This window comes from Calliphora vicina, chromosome 4 (assembly GCF_958450345.1).
Source record: "Calliphora vicina chromosome 4, idCalVici1.1, whole genome shotgun sequence".
Taxonomy (NCBI): domain Eukaryota; kingdom Metazoa; phylum Arthropoda; class Insecta; order Diptera; family Calliphoridae; genus Calliphora; species Calliphora vicina.
Window position 1 is genome coordinate 96,304,646 of NC_088783.1, and position 13,832 is coordinate 96,318,477.

Sequence of the window (13,832 nt, forward strand, 5' to 3'; positions counted from 1 at the left end):
TTTGAATTTTGGTTATAATTTGGTTATTTTAGAAAGTTAAAGTTTAAAATTTTTTACACATATGTAATATGATGTAGTAAATCGTAATCAATAATAAAATCAACTTCGAACTTTTTGACGATACGTTGTTTTGCATTTTAGGTGACGATATGTATGTAGGACTGAATTTAACGTTTCTTTATTTTTGTAAAAAAACTTAACTAACATTTAACTTTTTTGAACTATAAGCGCATTTTTAAATTGTCCAGTTATTTTTTAAAAATCCAGTTAAATTTTTCTTATGGTCCAGTTATTTGACTTTTGTTATCTGGTAACCCTACCTAGCCCCCATACAAATGTCCTCCCGAAATTGGACTTTATCGGTCATAAATGTTTAATTTATATATGTATCTCCACAAATTCCGCTCCAAATAAGTTTTATATACACAAAATTCATGTCACCAAATTTTGTTACGATCGGTCCATAATTAGTCATAGCTCCCATATAGACCCGCTTCCGAAAATCACTTTAACGTGCATAAATCGCTTAAAAATGTTGGTAAACACACAAAATTCAACATAGTTAACTTTAATATAGACATAAATCACACAACCTAATTTCATGGTGATCGGTCCATAATTGGTCATAGCCCCCATATAACCCCACTTCCGAAAATCACTCAAAAATATAAATTATTGAAATTTTAAAAGAAAATTTTTTTTTGCTCTTTTACTTAGTGTAGGGTATTATGTGATCGGGCTTGACCGACCATACTTTCTTACTTGTTTTTTTATGTACATATATTTTAAGATCAGATAATGTAATCCTTATAAATGTCATCCTCAATATAATTTTCGACGACCGTTTCAAAATCACATTCTCCATCACATTCAACTCCACTTTAATCTAAGTTAAAATTTTGATTACTAATTGCGATTCTTCTAATATTTGGCCAGCTAAATAACAAATATTTTATTCCGTACCTTTTGTTTTCTTTGGTTCAAGTCCTAAGTTAAAAATTTTGAAATAATTGTTTTTAGAATTGTAACTTCTTGCAGTAATATTTATATATTTATAGAAGGAGCTATCGGAACACTCATCTACAGTGATCGAAAGTCCCTTTGTATATAGTTATTTGTCGAATTTCAGAAACAATACAATTTTTGTGAGTTATTATTACTTATTTAAATTTGAAGTTATGAAATATTTTAGGCAATTTAATAAGTTTAAATATATATGAACATTTATTCGTTTTATTCGATTATTCTACATAAAATTGTTCGAATTATTCGTTATTCGAAAATGGCCATTTTTAAATTGTTCGAATAATTATTCGTAAGAAATTATTCGATTAATCGAACGATCATTAGTCGAATGAATACCCTAGAATTTACCTAACATAGAAATTCATAAAAAAGCATGTTGCCTACATAACATTTTTATGAATGTAAATAACAGTGCTAATTAAATCCTCTCTCGATTTCATTCAAATCAGCGTAAGGGTTTAGAAGTTACAGATTTATTTCTCTCTTTTTTTATTCTCATACCACTGTGCGTTGACTAAACGCAATGCCGTAGTGAGTTATAAAATTTTATATTTTTTGTTACGCATTCACAACAGCGTAGGTGAAGCGTTTAACGCAAGTGAATTACACAATTAGAGCCTAAGAAAAACATGAATCTGAATCACTAAGCTAATAAGCAATTTTTTATTTTTTGACATTTGCTGTTTGACTATAACTTCGACGCAATTGCTGAAAAACTGTAAGCAAAGCATTTTTTTAGGTGCTTTTGCTAATTTCAAGCATGCAATACAAACACTGTTCATCACATACGACCAGCAATGCTCGAAGAACAGCCGCTGTGGCCATATACCCGAAATCATTTTCAACTGTTTATGCCAATGATCTTTCGAATAAGAATTAGTTTTTTATTAAAATTTACTTTTTTGTATTATTTTTTACAGTATCTTAAAAACAACCTTTACTAATTTCTAAAGATTTTCAGGCCTGTCACAGAATTCCATTCCGATCTTCAGAAAAAGTAAAACGAAATTTTCTTTCGGAATGAAACGACTTTCAGTTTTCAAAGTGGAATTGGTATTTCTTTTTAATTATTTGTTTTTTAAAAATTTTTAATCAATTTCTGTACCAAAAGCTTCCCTTTTTTTAATCAAATTTAAATCTTATAGAATTATTAAATATTTTTGGAATTATAGTGCATTTACACTTGTAATTTTCAAACTAGTTTATGATCATAAGCTACTTTCATAATCTATACCAGTCATTCCCAAGCCCTATACTCTTGGTACTCTTTTGTTTTTGTAATTGCTCTTAGCTATAGGCTGTGTGTTTTGTATACTCACTAGGGCACGCAGCACTAGCAATACAAAATACACAAACAACTTTGTCTTATTATTTTTTTTGTCGTTCTTCACTGAATACACGCATGTTGAAAGCAACAACACTTTCGTATGCTTTGCTGGTAATCATTGACGACTGCGATCATTCATGTAGATTTTGTTTTTGTTTATCGTATGATATTTTAAAAATGTGTGTGTTGAAAGTGAGTTTTTTTCTTTTTCCTTTGTATGAAATGGTTTTAACAACAACAAATATTGAATAAAAAGTGGTTTTCTTTAAATGTTTACTAGGGTATTCATTCGACTAATGATCGATTAATCGAATAATTCCTTACGAATAATTATTCGAACAATTTAAAAATGGCCATTTTCGAATAACGAATAATTCGAACAATTTTATGTAGAATAATCGAATAAAACGAATAAATGTTCATATATATTTAAATTTATTAAATTGCTTAAAATTTTTCATAATTCCAAATTTAATAAGTAATAATGACTCACAAAAATTTTATTGTTTCTGAAATTCGACAAATAACAAAAGACTGTAGATGAGTGTTCCGATAGCTCCTTCTATAAATATTACTGCAAGAAGTTACAATTCTAAAAACAAATCTTTCAAAATGTTTAACTTAGGACTTGAACCAATGAAAATAAAAGGTGCGGAATAAAATATTTGTTATTTAGCTGGCAAAATATTAGAAGAATCGCAATTAATAATCAAAATATTAACTTAGATTAAAGTGGAGTTGAATGTGATGGAGAATGTGATTTTGAAACGGTCGTCGTGAGGGATATTGAGGATGACATTTATAATGATTACATTGAAATAGATGAAGGCCATTATCTTAAAATATATTTAAGTGATGTTATTAACCGCGTACCGCAAATCCATCGAATGATAAACACAAATATTGCAAACTAACGTTTTGCTGCAAGAAAAGCATGGAGTTCGTCTTATACATGATTTGAACATCGTTGAACATCTTTGTCTAAGATGTTAATAAACTTTTTGTGTATTTCTAAATGCGTCAATCATGCACTATCTGACTTCAAATTAGCCACGTTCACTGACAATGATATCAAACTTTGGACAGATTTGTGTAATTCCCTAAGACAACTTGATTAAGCAAAGATTTGGAACCCTGATAGAACTTGAGGATATAATAAAATTTTTTATAAATAATTTAGATAAAGTGAATAATTCATTTACTAAAGAATTAGTTACTCATTTTAAAACCCGAATTAATGAACGACATAAAAAATTTCTTAATACGTATATATTGATCTTGAATTCAGGATCATGTCCAACTACCTCAATTTTTTTAAAGCATAGCTCCAAAACGGAAACTATAGGATTTGCTAGTCAATTGTTTTGTAGATTGTTCGGGAGGGAATCTGATCAGAATATTTCTGTTGAAAATTTAATGATGGACTTTGTTTTCGAATGTTTTTTAACATTATCAATACTTGAATTGTTAACTTTAGCGTTATTTTTTGTTTTTCTTTAACAATAAAATATTTAAAAACCGACATCAAAACTTCATTCTTTACTTTTTTAAAAAAAATTAAATTATTCGAATAATTCGATTAATTTTAAACGTGTGATCGAATTATTCGAACAAGTTAAATCTCTTATTCGAATTATTCGTTTTATTCGAACAAGAGAAAAATCGAATAATTCGAATACCCTATTGTTTACTCTTCCATAAGGAACTTGTGGGCACCCCTGAACTATACTGTTTACATCAGCATTTTAGACAGTTAAGTAGTTTATTTTTGACAAGTCATAAAATAGCTGACTTCAATATAAAAAATGTAATAAAAATATGGACGCTGTTACGAAAAAACGTTGTTGCACGTACATACCCAGCAAAAACTTACATTGAAAAGTAATGAGTTAAAAAGCTAATATACCTACTAAGAGCCTTTTAACTCATTATTTTAACACGGTGATGTCATTGGAGGCAAGTACTTACCACCCTCGCTTACAAATAGGGAGTTGTTGTATAGTTATTTATAGAATTTTGTATTTGCAAACAAAAAAATAAAAAAAATAAGTCGCATCCAAGAGTCGAACCAACAACTATCCGTTTGCTAGTCTGCTGTTCTACTCACTACACCACTGCTTAGTTATTTTATTGTGCATCAAATAATGGTTTTCACTCAGTAGTACTATAGTATTTTCTGTTTTTCTAAAAATAAACATCCAATAAAATAAATGGGCAAATTGAGAAAAAGTAACTGATTATTTGTTTTGTTTGTTTACATTGTGTTTTTAGACTTTAGCTCATAAACAAGTTCTTATGTATCAGATTATATGCCAGCCATTACTAAACTACTTATATGTAATGCAGGTGGTATGTAGTAGCCATTGAAAAGTAAACTGTTCAGTAATTGCAAGTCATTACCAAGTTTTTGCTGGGTACATACTAGGGTATTCGAATTATTCGATTTTATTCGAATAATTCGATCACACGTTTAAAATTAATCGAATTATTCGAATAATTTAAATTTTTTTAAAAAAGTAAAGAATGAAATTTTGATGTTGGTTTTTTAATATTTTATTGATAAAGAAAAACAAAAAATAACGTTAAAGTTAAAAATTCAAGTATTGATAATGTTAAAAAACATTCGAAAACAAAGTCCATCATTAAATTTTCAACAAAAATATTCTGATCAGATTAACTCCCGAACAATCTACAAAACAATTGACTAGCAAACCCTTTAGTTTCCGTTTTGGAGCTATACTTTAAAAAATTTGAGCTAGTTGGACATGATCCTGAATTCAAATACATTATAAACGTATTAAGAACTTTTTTATGTCGTTCATTAATTCGGGGTTTAAATTGAGTAACTAATTCTTTAGTAAATTAATTATTCACTATTTCTAAATTATTTATAACAAATCGTATTATACATCAAGCTCTGCCAACGTTGCCGAATCTTTGCTTAATAAAGTGGTCTTGGGGAATTACACAATAAAGGGAATCTGTCCAAAGTTTGATATCATTGTCAGTGAACGTGGCTAATTTGAAGTCAGTCAAAGATGTTCAAAATCATGTATATGACGAACTCTTGCAACAAAACATTAGTTTGCAATACAGGTTGGAATGGACCGGTATATTACAGTATTAAAACGGGCACGAAGTCCCAAGTCCTCGAAAGCGGCACCCTTGGCCAAATTATATAAGGATAGTGAACCTCATAGACCAAACAATGAAAATCGTTTTTCTATTCTGGAATGTGAAACTAATGAACCAGTAAATAAAATCCATTCTACAAAACCACCCCCCATTTACTTGAGAGAAAATAATTCGAATCCACTGGTTCAGAGCCTGATCTCATTAATAGGAGAGAACTCTTTTTACGTAATCCAAATCAAGAAAGGCACGATTCATGAAACTAAAATACAGTTCAATAGTGAAAACGATTATAGAAAGGTTGTAACATATTTTGAAGCAAGGGTCTACAAGTTGTAATAAAGGGTATTGACTGTAATGTTGAACCACTCGAAATAAAGCAAAGCTTAGAAGATAAAGGCTATAAGACAAAAAATGTGATAAATATTAGAAATCGCGAAAAAATACCCCAACCACTCTTCCGTGTTGAACTTGAACCCGGTGACATAAACCTGAAAAAAAATGAAACACATCCCATATATAACTTGAAGTACTTATTGCATCGTAAAATTACGGTAGAAGAACCACACAAACGATTTGTCCCCGTTCAATGTATGAATTGCCAAGAATATGGACACACCAAGGCATATTGCAAATTGCCACCAGTATGTGTCATTTGCGGGGAGTTGCATAACACATCCCAATGTAACAAATCTAAAGATGATCCTAAAATAAAAAAATGCAGCAATTGCGGAGGTAACCACACAGCAAACTACAGGGGTTGTCCTGTCTACTCAATTGTTAAAAATTCACAAAGCCAGAAACCAAAGATTTTCCCCGCTCAGCCATTAAATAACATCAATTTGAACTACCCCCCGTTGCAACAGACATATGACAACAAAGTAACATATGCAAATGTACTTAGAAACAACCAAACTCAGCCGCAAGTCCGTCAACCCCAAAACGAAAATATGAACCCAGAGGTAAGAGAGCAAACGCCAATTTTCAATTTTACCCGACTAGAATCTACAATAGAAACTCTTGTGCAATCGGTAAATAACTTTACAAACTCAATGAGTAACATGATGCAAGAAATGCTTAAGATGCAATCAATGTTATTGCAGGCTGTGCTTAACAGACCATGAACTGCCTAAGAATATGTTTTTGGAATGCAAACGGCATACGCCAACACAAAAATATATTTTTTAAGAAACCAACAAATTGATGTAATGCTGGTTTCTGAAACTCATTTGACGTCCAGAAGTTCCTTTCGAATAAATGGATATGTAATATATGACACCAAAGATCCCAGAGGTAGAGCATGCGGAGGCTCGGCAATTTTAATAAAAGCTCGAATAAAACACTACTTAATGTGTGATTTTTGCGAAGATTATCTTCAAGCTACTACAATCTGTCTTGAAGATTTTCATCGAAACTTAGTGATTTCATCGATATACTCACCCCCAAGATTCTCAATTACAGAAAGTCAATATAATAGATTTTTTAAATCACTAGGCCCCCGTTTCCTGGCTGCTGGCGATTATAATGCTAAGCACACATTCTGGGGATCACGACTGATTACCCCTAAAAGTCGTGTTTTGTTCGACTCAATTTCTAAAATGGGTTTGCATGTGCTTTCGAGCGGCCAACCTACTTACTGGCCTACTGACCCACGAAAAATACCGGATGTTATTGATTTTAGCGTGATGAAAAATATCCCTAGAGAAATGATTCAAATTGAATCCTCGCTGGAACTATCTTCAGATCACTCACCCACTATTATTACTTTATTGAGCCCCCTAGAAATTGTATCCCCGACTGGTAATTTAGCGATGGCAGGCACAAGAATAAATTGGCTCAAATATAAAAAATACCTCAGTACTCATTGCTCGGAAAACATACCACTAAGAACACCAGAAAACATCGATCACTCTCTTATCAATTTCGATAAAAATCTCAGAATGGCTGCTCAACATGCTACCCAAACACCCCGACAATTCAGATATAATAGAATTAATTCTGCAGATGTCGAACGGCTCTTAAATGAAAAAAGAAGATTTCGAAGAGAGTGGCAATTGCACAGATCCCCCCAACTAAAATCGAAGCTTAAAGATTGTATAAAAAGACTTAAAAAGCTCTTGGAATTTCGAAAAATGGAATCATTGAATAAATATTTAGCAAGTCTGGACGCAACCCCGCAATCGGATTACTCATTATGGCGAGCAACAAAAAATCTTAAAAGACCCGTTATATGTAAGTCCCCCTTGCGAAATTCAAGTGGTGGTTGGGCAAGAAATGATACTGAAAAAGGGAATCTGTTGCACCCTATTTTGCAGCAGCCGTACCCCTACGTTTTGAGATTCGAGGGATCGAAAATGCTATTGCTGATTTAAATCCCAAGAAAGCGCCTGGTATGGATAAGATCAGCAACAAGATGCTTATAGAGCTACCCCGGATAGCAATAAAAATAATTCTTTTTATTTTTAATGCTATATTACGACTTGAATATTATCCTCCAGAATGGAAGGTTTCACTGGTTACCATGATACCCAAGCCGGGAAAAGATCACACAAAAGTAGAATCATACAGACCCATCAGCCTATTGTCTAATATATCAAAGCTATTTGAGAAGATACTTATGAACAAGTTGTACCCGATGTTAACTGAAAACAATTGTATTCCGAATCATCAATTTGGATTTAGAAGAAAACACAGTACTATCGAACAAACCCATAGACTTGTAAATATGGTGAGAAAAGCGTTTGAAGAAAAGAAATACTGTTCTGCACTCTTCATCGACATCTCTCAAGCGTTTGATAAGGTATGGCATGCTGGATTAATATACAAATTGAGTCAAAATTTACCGGCAAACACACATAAGCTGTTGGAAAACTATTTAACTGGTCGAACATTTAAGGTTAAAGAGGGAAACTTTTTAAGTACTGCACAACCCATTGAAGCTGGAGTCCCCCAAGGCAGTATCCTGGGACCTTTTTTATATTTGATGTATTCGTCTGATATGCCAACTAACAATCGCACTCATACATCAACATTTGCTGATGATACTGCTATTCTAAGCATTCATGAAAACCCTCAAGAAGTGTCTCGTCACTTACAAAGCCACATATTTGAATTAGAAAAATGGTTAAAACAATGGAAAATTAAAGTCAACGAGCAAAAATGTACACACATTACATTTACATTGCGTAGAGAATCATGCCCCCCTATTCATATCAATAACCAAACAATAATTCAACAATCGGAAGTGAAATACCTCGGAATACATCTCGATCGTCGCCTTACATGGAAAAGTCATATAGATGCAAAGTTGACTCAAATGAAATTGAAATCAATTCAAATTAATTGGCTTATTGGCAGAAACTCCACGCTTAGTTTAGATTGTAAACTTCTACTTTATAACATGATCATAAAACCGATATGGTGTTATGGCATACAGTTATGGGGCACGGCCTCAGCGTCAAATGTAGAAAAGATCCAAAGACGCCAAAACAAGTTTCTAAGAATGATCACAGTTGCCCCCTGGTATATCAAAAACGCGAATATACACAAAGATCTAAACGTGCCCATTGTAAAAACTGAAATCTCGAAAAACGTACAAAAATATTTAAAAAAAACTTGAAGTTCATCCAAACCCGCTGGCCCGCAACATATTAGATAACCGTGGCCACACTCGATTAAGAAGGAGGGACACAGCAGACCTAATCTAGAAGGAAGAATGCCAATTTAACCAAAACAACCATGAACACAAAATTTTTTCGTCCGGCACTGGCTGGACTAATTAAATAATAATATTAGATATAAGATTTGAACCACTTATTGTTAGTTCATTAAATAATGAAGATACAATAAATAAATGATGAAAAAAAAAAAAATATTTGTGTTTATCATTCGATTTATTAAATATCGATTATTCTATATAAAATTGTTCGGATTATTCGTTATTCGAAAATGGCCATTTTTAAATTGTTCGAATAATTATTCGAAAGAAATTATTCGATTAATCGAACGATCATTAGTCGAATGAATACCCTAGTACATATGTACATATAAACATATCTTTTATTTTCGTTGTCCATATTATATAAAAAACACCTTTTAATAAATTTTTTAAACTTTTGCATACAGCTTGGCTTGACAAATTTTAATAAACACAGTTGCATTAGCAAAAACTGGCTGTTTGTAAAACAGATTATGAACAGATACGTCAAGGTGTTAAAATGTATCAAAGTGGTATTACACATTTAACACCATCGTAAGAAAGGAATAGCAAATATGTATGTAAAATGTATTGCTATATTTTTTCTTCGATGGTGTTAAATCAAGAAAATCTGCATTTGATGATTCTGACTATATTTCGATCGTCCTGAGGTGCAGTTTTCCGTTTTCCGTTTGCAGTTCCTATTTTCTATTTTTTATTTCTATTCAATAGCGTTTGATATAAAGTAAAATATATGGAAAAGATTTTCTTTATTTTTTTAACTTTAAAATTAATTTTCCATAAGCAATAAAACAGGATTTATATAAAAAGAACTATATTTAACATTAAAATTACAATAAATTCAGCATATTTAACTAAATTGTACTTTAATCTTAAAAAATATTTGACTTCTTTAAAAAAAATTAAAAAAATGAATTCAATAATCCGGCACTGCTATTTCAATGTTAATAAAAAAATACATATTGTATAATATATAAGAGTCTTTATTTCCGAAGTAATCAATATTTTTACAAAAAGATTACCTCACAAAAAATTTACAGTCTTGACAGATTATGGGTATAAACAAAATTTTAAGTTTAAAATTTTTAAAGACGTAGTACACCGTTTCAAAAAAATTTCTTAGTGGTACAGCTATTTTCTTGTTCGTAACTGTATCTGTGGTTTGTAACTAGTTTATCTCAAAAGCTAGATACAAAACTGTTTTTGATTTATATGGATAAATAAGTATCTCAAATTACTTTATCACCATAAACAACTTATAATAAGTTTATGGCGTATGTGTAAATGCACTATTAATAAATTACACGGAATCTGAAGAACCTAAAACGAAATCGATCAGAATAAAAACTACCGAATTGAATCTATTCCGAACAAAATGTTTAACAGGCCTGTTTATATATTATTTGGTTTAACGTTAGACAAAATTGTAGCGTTTCCTGCGTACGTTGCACAGTGGGGGATCTGAAAAAAAAGTGGAAATAAATCTGTAACTTCTAAACGAATAGCCCGATTTTAATAGAGGAGGTGTCGATAAGTTTAAGTTTTGAATTTGGGCTTAAACAACCAAGGGGGGGCCGGGCCACAATGCCCCAAAGTGGGGCACCTCGGGTATATCAAAAATTAAAAATGATGCCAAATTTTTGTTTGCGATCCGATTTGAAAGATTTTTATATACATGGAATGTACTAGACGAGATCTAGCCATATATTATCTCTTATAGTTTACGAGTTATTCGCATTTGAAAAGTAAAATTTTATTTTTTTTGCCTACCTTGGTCTGCCATTTTGCTAATAACGGATCCAATTCTTTCCCGATTGAAGTATCTTTTTTTGAATTAAGAACAAATTTATTAATAATCTTAAAAAAGAATTGTTAAAAAATATCTACTGAGTCAAAAGTTATGTGCATTCAAACTTAAAAAAAATAAAAAAGTCGTTTTTTCGCCATTTTTTTTTCGAAAAAAGTACCTACATTAATTTTAAATTATACAGAAAATGAGAAAAAAATAAATAATGTGTTTATATTTTTCTGAGAGATAACATTTCGGGAAATATTATAAAAGCAAAATAATATCAAAATTCGTATTATTGCGTGGTCCAGAGCCTTCCGAAGTAGACCTATTTTTTATGTAAATTTCAACTTTAGACAAAATATTCTAAAATCGCATAGCTGCTTTCAAAAAATTAAGACCAGTTTTGTATGTCCCAATCTGTTCTTCAATATCATGCAAAGGGATTTCAAAAAAAAGAAAAGAAAAGATATACAAAAAGAAAAGAAAATCGGGAAAGAATTGGATCCGTTATTAGCAAAATGGCAGACCAAGGTAGGCAAAAAAAAATAAAATTTTACTTTTCAAATGCGAATAACTCGTAAACATTGGCTAAAGCAATGTTTTTTGTAGACCTCGTCTAGTACATTCCATATATATAAAAATCTTTCAAATCGGATCACAAACAAAAATTTGGCATCATTTTTAATTTTTGATATACCCGAGGTGCCCCACTTTGGGGCATTGTGGCTCGGCCCCCCCTTGGTTGTTTAAGTCCAAATTCAAAACTTAAACTTATCGACACCTCCTCTATAGCCATGGGAAATTTTATTAAAATCGGGCTATTCGTTTAGAAGTTACAGATTTATTTCCACTTTTTTTTCAGATCCCCCACTGTGCGTTGTATGAAACTTATTTGTGTTGAATTTTATTTGGATGAAAATATTTTTTATTTAATATGAAGTATTTATTAAAGTGATTTCTTTTATTCTTATAGGAAAACAGAAATTTAATAGCTTTTTAGTATATTTATTTTATATAATTATATTTCATTTAACGATTTTTTGTTATACATATATATATATATTTGGTTTTGTATTAATACATAGACTGAACAATTGTATCCTTCTCAAATAACTGCCGAACTTTCATGCAACCATCAGAACCACAGGAGAATAGACGGCCATAAGCATCAACATAAATTTGACTTACACCCTGACCAATATGTTTGAAGAAACTATTTTTGGCATGCTCTCCAGTGAATGTAGAAATCAAAGAATATTGATTAAGGCTCCAAACCTGTAAAAAAAAATTAAATTAAAAATTTTAGGTTCATTTATAATTTGAGTTTAAGGAAGCATAATTTGATTTAATTATAACGTAATCCGTATCAAATTATCATTCTAAAAAGATATAAAAGTAAAAAATCGGTTGGACAATATTGGAGTTATTAAAATTTTTTTCAGACCATTGTGTGTGCCAGGCAGTGTTGCCATATATTTTTTTAAAAAATCTTTTAAATTCATGAACATTTTTTTTAATAAAACTACACAGAAAGAAAAAACACTAAATTTAAGTTTATTTTATTAAATTTTAGCCAGAATTGTACTTAAAAATTTAAGTACGATTCATATTCATTTGTACTTAGAATAAGTATAAACGGGATTGATTAAAAAAATCAAGCGGAAATTTTCTTAAAACAAGAATGAAATTCTTGAATTAAGTAAGAAAATCTTGTTTTAAGTACAAGTGAGAAGTTAAATCAAGTAGTTAATTCTTAAACTTCAAATTAAGAGTAAGATAACTTGAAATAAGAAAAAAATTCTTATATTTATCCATAATAGAAAAAGAGCGGTATAAAATTTACTCCTGAGCTGTTCTCAAAGTAATTTTCTACTCGCGCTGTCGTTTAGTTACATGAATAAACAAGCAATTTCATCAGTCTGTGTTGTGCGTTCCGTGTTCCATGTTGTTCTGTATAGTTATCGGTCTTTTGTGTTTTTTGTGTTGTGTGAAAAAAATATGAGTGAGGCAGAAGTGATTCCGGACAAAGAAGACACCCTTCTGCTCCAGCTTCTCCAGGAGTTTCATCAGCCCAGAGTTTATGGGTATTTAAATAACACTATGCTAGTTGAAAAAACTGTCAAGCAGGGCACCCGGTGGGTTAAACTAATTCGGGTACGCTGAATTCAGTGGTGCTAAACGTTTTTTTAGGTTAGCTCGTATTTTTGAGATATACCGTTATTTCGAAAATGGAGAAGGTTGCACAACATATATTCGCGTAACTCAAAAACGGTTTAGTTTATTGAACAAACTGAAAAAACCGACAACAAAATTACCTTTAAGTAAGGCTTAACATGTTTTTAATCTTCGCAGTCATTTTAGAAATATAAATTTTTTTTAGAAAAATTTTGAAATTTTTGGTTTTTAAAACGGCATGCCGCGGCATTAAAAATTGGAAAATGAATATACGCTCTTAATTTTTAAATTCTAATGAATATAACTTTGGAGTCAGTCACGATTTGTAAACTGAGTATGGTGGGTAAAAATTTTGATAATTTAATTTTAAAATGCGAATATCTCCTAAGCTATAAGAGATAGTTGATAGCCACGACGAGATTTTTTGTAGTGCTCGATGAGGAGATTCTATATGTATAAGCCTTTTGAAATCGGATCACAAATAGTATCGTTTTTAAAATTGATCATACCCGAGTCCTACTTTGGGTACCCTTGGCCGCACCTCTGGTCGACTCATGAGGTCAAAATTCAAACCTTACACTCGACAACACTTCTTCTTTGCACATGTCAAATTTCATTCAAATCGGACTAAGGGTTTAGATTTATTTCCCTCTTTTCTTTCT

The 13,832-nt window shown here is 31.1% G+C and overlaps 1 protein-coding gene across 1 annotated transcript in view; it reads right to left on the bottom strand.

Moving 5' to 3' along the window:
* Positions 1–11,979: 11,979 nt before the first annotated feature.
* Rbcn-3A (Rabconnectin-3A) overlaps positions 11,980–13,832 on the bottom strand; it is a 452,485-nt gene continuing 450,632 nt past the window's right edge. The window contains exon 21 of the mRNA XM_065506903.1: positions 11,980–12,270. Within this exon, the coding sequence (XP_065362975.1) occupies positions 12,070–12,270 (201 nt within the window). The 3' untranslated portion in view covers positions 11,980–12,069. The remainder of the gene's footprint in view (positions 12,271–13,832) is intronic.